The sequence below is a fragment of the Elephantulus edwardii genome, unplaced genomic scaffold, assembly GCF_000299155.1.
Source record: "Elephantulus edwardii isolate Elephantulus edwardi_28Jun2011 unplaced genomic scaffold, EleEdw1.0 scaffold00464, whole genome shotgun sequence".
Taxonomy (NCBI): Eukaryota; Metazoa; Chordata; class Mammalia; order Macroscelidea; family Macroscelididae; genus Elephantulus; species Elephantulus edwardii.
This window is the reverse complement of record NW_006400214.1, coordinates 469,176-476,566: the sequence shown is the minus strand read 5'-3', so window position 1 is coordinate 476,566 and position 7,391 is coordinate 469,176. Positions and strand designations below refer to the sequence as shown.

The 7,391-nt window shown below is 36.2% G+C and overlaps 1 protein-coding gene across 2 annotated transcripts in view; it reads right to left on the bottom strand.

The window, feature by feature from the left end:
- ATRX (alpha thalassemia/mental retardation syndrome X-linked) overlaps positions 1 to 7,391 on the bottom strand; it is a 301,403-nt gene that overhangs the window by 40,279 nt on the left and 253,733 nt on the right. For both annotated transcript variants that reach the window (XM_006902875.1, XM_006902876.1), the window contains 2 exons: positions 3,194 to 3,371; positions 371 to 565 (listed from right to left, as the gene is read on the bottom strand). In XM_006902875.1, the coding sequence (XP_006902937.1) occupies positions 371 to 565; positions 3,194 to 3,371 (373 nt within the window). The remainder of the gene's footprint in view (positions 1 to 370; positions 566 to 3,193; positions 3,372 to 7,391) is intronic.

Genomic DNA, 7,391 nt, shown 5'->3' with positions numbered 1-7,391 from the left:
TAACTGTGCGGCCCTTCAGAGCAATGTCGACATTCTCTGGAATGTCGACAGTCTGGTTGCTGAGAATGGTCTTCATTCTGGCAGTTAATGTGGTAAAGAGCGAAATATTTTAAGGTTTCTATTCAGAGATCTCTTGCTAGAGGCTAACCTTTTTATTTGGCATAAAACATACATGTGAGAATACACTATTCCTCTGTGGAAGACTGATGAAACATCATTTTGTTTATAATTACTCAGAAAAATCTGTAAAACAGAGGTTTATTATCTTTAAAAAATAATACAATCACCTGAGCCAGATAATTTTCAGAGAAATAGTAGAACTTCCAGGGGTTACATGTCTTTTTAAAGCTGATAATAAAGAAATGCTTACCTTTGGAAGCATGGGAGTATCCCTTTTCTTCTTCTTTTCTGAATTAGGGTCATCTAATAAATCTGGCTCAAAGGTGTAAAGTTCAGTAAGCTCATTCATGGTAAAATGACGTTCAACCTGTTGCTGGTCAACAACTCGAAAAGACAGTGATTGCTTAGTTACTTGCCGATCATAAATCTTATCTTCCATGGTTCCCTTTGTAAAAAGAAGTAACAGTGTACAAATAAATGCAATTTTGCAAGAACGGAAACACAATCATGAAGTCACTGATTATTATGAAATGACTATACACTATTATAAAATAAACTATATTAGTAACAATAATGAAATCATGAAAGATTTCATCTATCCATAGTTTACCAGGACAAACAAGGAAATATGTATTAATAACCATTCTATATGGCTTGATTAAAATGTATTAATGGTTACTTTATATCTTTTTATCACTGAAGAAGAATTGATGCCTTTGAGTTGTGGTGTTGGAGAAGAGCACGGAAATTCCCATGGAATACCAAAAGAACAAACAGGTATGTCTAAGAAAAGTGCAACCACAGTGGCTTTGGAAGCAAGGATGGCAAAGCTTCTTCTCCCATACTATGGATATGTTGTTAAGAGAGGCTATTAATTGGAAAGGGATTAGTGAAAGAAAGGAAGACCATTGACACAGTAATTGCAGTAATAGGCTCAAGTACATCAGATGATGAAAATAGCATAGCATATGGCAGAATACAGGCGCATGTTGTTCCTAGGGTATCTATGAGTTATATTCGACTCAATGGCACCTAAAAAAACCCATCACGTATGTGTTAGAAGGGAGTTCTGGTAGCATAGTAGTAAAGACTTGTGCTGCCAAACCAAGGTTACAAAGTTTGATGTCACCAGGTACTCTGCAGGAGAAAGATGGGACTCTCCATCCTTGCAAATTGCTGCCTCTGATAACTTGCAGAAGGGTCAGCTATAGGTAGGATCCAACTCAATGGTATATAACAACATATTTGTTGGAAGTAGGATAACAACTTGATACTAAAGTGCTAAATATTTATCCTTGTGGAACTGAGTAAGTTCACGCACCATAATGTTTTCCAGTCCTTCCCAAGTTAGGTAATAATTTACTAAGTTATTGTTCCTGAAATTCTAAACTTTTAGATTCAAAACTTTTGACTTCCTCAATATTGTTCTGTGTGGGCTGTGAGCTTATCACATTGGATTCTGGATCCAGCAAAGCAGTAAGATTAGTGTTCAGATGAGTAGAAAGAGGAACAGGAGCATGGGGGGAACATATCTGACCTCAAGGGAACTGGTATGGTGTTATTGATGCTGTGGGTGGGGATAATTTCCTTCTGTGAAGGTGATAAAGGTCAGATATAATGCTATTTGGTTCTTGCTTTTTCCACATGGGAAATCTCCTCTCATCTGATAACTGCTTCTGAAAACCCACCTATGGGTCAGTGCCAACTCAATAGTACACAATGTTACTATGGAGGTACATACAATTGGATATTGTCAACCAACATTAAGCAATGCACATCTGTATAGTGTTATATACCAAAAATAATAAAATATAAACAGTGGAGAACTTACAATGTACCTAATCAATTATATATTATGTATTAAAGAATAGCAAACCAAGATGTACCAGTGAAACTCAGTCTCCCTCTGGTTAAGGAGCTCAGATTTAAAGGCAGGCCTAGAGACTGAAGCACCTACTAACAAGCAGGTTATATACGCCAAAGGGTAACTGGATTCTATAAATCTGTAGTAATTTACTGCATTCACTTCATTGATTTTTATATTCTGTTTTTTATACATGAGTATCTAATTATAAAAATCTGAGTATATATTTAAAGAAAATTACTTTTAAATTGTTGCCTAGGTAGGGTTAAATTGCATTTCAGCATAATTCTGTATGGTTACAAAAGGTTAACTTTTCTTACTATTAACCAACAATTGTTAATACCTAGTGGTCATTAAAAACAGTGCTTAGAGGCTATTGCCATCTTTATGCAACTTTCATATTATTTCTGGTTAGCCACAGAGCCATTTCTCAGTCATAGCCACCTTGTATGTACAACAGAATGAAACTCTGCTCAATCCTGTGTCATCAACACAATCTCTGCTGTGATTAAGTTGCAGTCAGTTTGTTAATTTACCTCATTGAGGTTCTTTTTCTTTTCCTTGACCCTCTGTATTTCTAAACATGATAGACTTCGAAGGACTGGTCCATGCTCATAACATGGCCAAAGTATGACAGCAAAGTGTCACTATCCTTGTTTCTTTTTTTTTTTACTATCCTTGTTTCTGAAGAATGCCCTGCCTACTTTTCTATGCATACTATGTAAATAAACAAAAAAATGTGTACCTTCAATGAACAAACAAAAAATGCTAGTCCATTAATTCATACAAGAGGTACATCATTGCAAAGAGAACTGGAGGTAAGAGGGGGAGGCAGGTAATTATACAACAATGAATAAGTATGTTTTAAAAAAGTGAATGGGGAATGGGAAGTGAGGGAGGGAGGGAGGGGGTAAAATGTGAATGAATGAAAATCTAACTTCTCTGTAAACTTTCATGAAAATAAAAACTTAAATAAAATTATATTTTAAAAAAATCACTTGAATCAAAGAAAGCTCACACAATAGAAATGGGCCAAAATGCAAAACAGATTATCATGAGAGGCCAAAATAAACTTCTATAATTTTATGTATAAAATGATGTTTTCAAATTCCTTTGTTCCACTGCAAGACATAAATGTCTATACACACAAAATAACAATTTAACTAAACTTTTCAGTATTATAAAATATAACGTAAATTATAAACCTACCTGAGCTAAGAACCTATATACATACACAGGTTTGGTTTGTCCAAAGCGATAAACTCTAAATATACTCTGGATGTCATAAGATGGATTCCAAGAAGCATCAAATATAATCACTCTATTAGCAGCTACCAAATTTATCCCGAGAGATCCTGCTTTAGTGGAAATGATAAATAATCGTCCTCTGAAAAGGAAAATATACAATAAATGTATTAGTAATAGAAGTAACAGAGTGTTTCACAAAATATTTTATGTAAAAATAAATTAGCTATGGGTTATCTAAAAGAAGGATATTGGAGCATGAAGTAGTTGGCTTACTCACTTTCACAAAAGTAGCTGTTGGTAGGATGACTAAGGGAAGAAAAAACCAACCAACCCTAAAATAAAAATGAACTGTATGGTATACAATGCATATGAAGGATAGAAATATTAACAAAAATTTAAAATATATGAACTTTTGACACTAAGGCAGTCTTTTGAATATTTACTTCTTACTAAAAACAAAAAAAATTCACAAAAGACCTGTAACAACAAACAAGGCATATCTAAGTAATCTAGTTTATTATTTACATGCCTAGGAAAAAGACTGCTAGTAGAAAGTGAAATCTAGAGATTTAGGGAGAAAGATGAACACGGAAATTATGTATTACAGTGTATTTAAGGTTTTACTTAGAAATTTCCTAAATTATATAAAAAAATTTATATGTAATTTGCAAGTCCACATTGTGATAGTTAATGTTATGAGCACTTGCTCTTGTTTTTAGGTGCCACTGAGTTGAGTACAACTCATAGCAACCCTATGGACAAAAGATCTGAACCTGGTTCTATCCTGTGCCATCCTCACACTTTCTGACACACAAGAACCCACTGTGGCAGTCACTGTGTTGATCATTGGGTTGAGGGTCTTCCTCTCCTTTGCCAACCCTCTACCCTTCTAGCATCATGTCCCTCTCTAATGAACAGCTCCTTCTTGCAATATGCTCAAAGTATATGAGGCTAAGCCTCATCATTCTTGCCTCCCAACAGCACTGTTTGTTCATGTAACCATTCACAGGATGTTCAGTACTCTTCTCCAAAAACAGCTCAAAGGCATAAATTCTTCTGTCATCCTCTAGCTCTGTCTAGCTCTCAGATGCATAGCAAAGCCTATGGCATGAATCAGATGCACCTTAGTCCTCAAACTGACATCATTACTCAATAACATGGAGCAGTCTCTAACTGCAAATTTTCCCAGTGCAATGTGTCTCCTTATTTCCTGACAAATGGTAACAAGGGTGTTAATTGTGGATCCAAACAAGATGAAGCTGTTGACAGTTTCAAGTTCCTCTCCATCCATCACTAGGTTGCCTACAGGTCCAGTGGTAAGAATCTTTGTTTTCTTGACATTGAGATGCAATCCATACCAAAGGCTGCTTCCTTAATCTTCTAGAACAAGTGTTTCAAATTCTTCTCACTTTCAGCAAGAAAGGTTCTGTGAGCTGTATACAAGTTATTGGTGAGTGTCCCTCCAATTCCAATGTCACATTCCTCTTAAGAGTTCAGCTTCTCTAATAATTTGCTCAGCATACAGATTAAATAGTATGGAGAAAGAATATAACCCTGTCACACTCCTTTTTGAATTTTAAACCATGCAGTGTTTCCCTGCTCTGTTAGCACAACAGCCTCCTGGTCCAGGTATAGGTTCTGAATGAGCACAATTAAATATGAGCACTAGGAATATCAAAGTGAAGGAAAATGTCATTGAAGAAAGTTTAGTAGAGGGGTAAGACAACATACAACATACAGTAATGACTTAGAAGAGAACCCAAAATTGAAACTCATTGCTGTCTAGTAGGAATCAACTCATGGTTGACCTTCCAACAGGTTTCTGAGGCTGTAAATCACATGGAACAAGAGTCCTACCCTTACTCTACAGAACAGCTGGTGGATTTGAACTGCTAGAGAGTGGCAGCCTTTCAGTTAGTAGAGCAACCCCCCTAGAGACTAGGCTATCAGAACTATTCCTGAGGGAAAAGAAACTAAATTCCAACAGGAGCAAGAATGGAAGACTCTAAAAAGATGTGTTTATGAGAAAACCACAAACAAACAAAAAAATCCACAACACTGATATGTAAGAACGTAATTTATATTTCTGTATGAGAATTTGGCCATGATTTAATACAGAAAATTAAGTGAATGGTAACATAAAACAATAATTCATCAAAACAGATGGCTACGCGAATGAAAAAAATTATACAACTGAAGAGAGCATAAAAAACGTCAGAGCCAACAATTTACTATACCAAACATATTGTACACTAAAGAAAAACCCTGGTACAAAATTAACAGCTAAATTAATTTTATATCAACTCACAGCTGCTGCACTTTTAGGAACATAAGTTAGAGAAACAGAACTATTACCAAATTTGCAAGAAGACAAAATCATTAAACTGTTATTTATATAGTTATGATCAAAACAGTACTTGATTAGATTACAGAGTCTTAAAACTCTGTAAGAAAATTTTAAGGAGAAAGAATATCAATATTCTATGTGGAAAAAGCAGGATTATAACATCAAATAAATAACATTAAAGATTTTCTTTTACCTATGGTCGACTGATCCATCTTGAAGTACAATACTGTGAGTGACAGGATAATATCCATACATGTACAAGGAAGTCCAGTGAATACCACTATCATTCAGATATATGCACCAACAACCAGAGCCAAGGAAGAGGAGACAGAAGATTTTTACCAACTTTTACAATCGAAGATCGATCGAACATGCAATCAAGATGCATTGATAATAATGGGTGACTGGAATGCAAAAGATGGGAACAGAGAAGAAGATTCAGTAGCTGGAAAACTTGGACTCGGTGACAGAAATGGAGCTGGAGAGAGAATGATTGAATTTTGTACAATCAATGACTTATTCATAGCAAATACGTTTTTTAAGAGACATAAACGCAGGTTATATACTTGGATTTCACCTGATGGTATGCATAGGAATCAGATCGATTACATCTGTGGAAAGAACCACCGGAGAAGCTCAATATCAGCTGTGAAAACTAGGCCAGGAGCCGATTGTGGAACAGACCACCAACTACTCGTATGCAAGTTCAAGCATAAGTTGAGGAAAATTAAACCAAATCCACGGGAAAAACCAAATTATGTCTTTGAGTCTATCCCACCTGAATTTCAGAACAATCTCAGGAACAGGTCTGAGGTCTTGAACACTAATGAGCAAAGACCAGACGAGTTGTGGGAGGATATCAAGGGTATCTTCCAGGAAGACGGCAAACGGTCATTGCAAAGACATAAGAGGGAGCGAAGACCAAAATGGATGTCAGAAGAGACTCCGAAAATTGCACTGGAGGGTAGAGAAGCCAAAGCACAAGGAAGAATTCAATATACTAAAGAGTTGAATAGAAGATTTCAAAAGGCAGCACGGGGTGACAAAGTAAAATATTATAATGAAATGTGCAAGGAGTTGGAGTCAGAAAATCAAAAGGGCCGAACTCGCTTAGCATTTCTTAAGCTCAAGGAACTGAAGAACAAATTCAAACCTCGAGTTGCTATGATCAAGGATGCTTTCGGCAGAATGTTAAATGATCCAGGAAGTATTAAAAGAAGATGGAAAGAATATACTGAGTCATTGTATCGAAAGGAATTGGCAGAAACAGAAGAATTTCATGAAACAACATATGAGCAAGAGCCTATGGTAATAAAAGAAGTAATTCAGGCTGCTTTGAAGGAAATGGTAAAAAATAAGGCCCCAGGAATAGATGGTATATCAATTGACATATTTCAGCTAACAGATGCTGCCCTGGACATGCTTACCAAGTTGTGCCAAGAAATCTGGAGAACAACCACTTGGCTGGAACAGATCGATATTTGTTCCCATTCCAAAGAAAGGTGACCCAACAGAGTGTGGAAACTGTAGAAAAATATTATTGATTTTACATGCAAGCAAGATTTTACTGAAGATTATCAAAAAACAACTGGAACAGCAAACCAGCAGAGAACTGCCAAAAGTCCAGGCTGCGTTTAGAAGGGGTCGTGGTACTAGGGATATTGTAGCTGATGTTAGATGGAACTTAGCTGAAAGCAGAGAATACCAGAGGAATGTCTATCTGTGTTTCACTGACTATGCAAAGGCATTTGACTGTGTGGATCATAACAAACTGTGGCTGACTCTGAGAAGAATGGGAATCCCAGAACACTC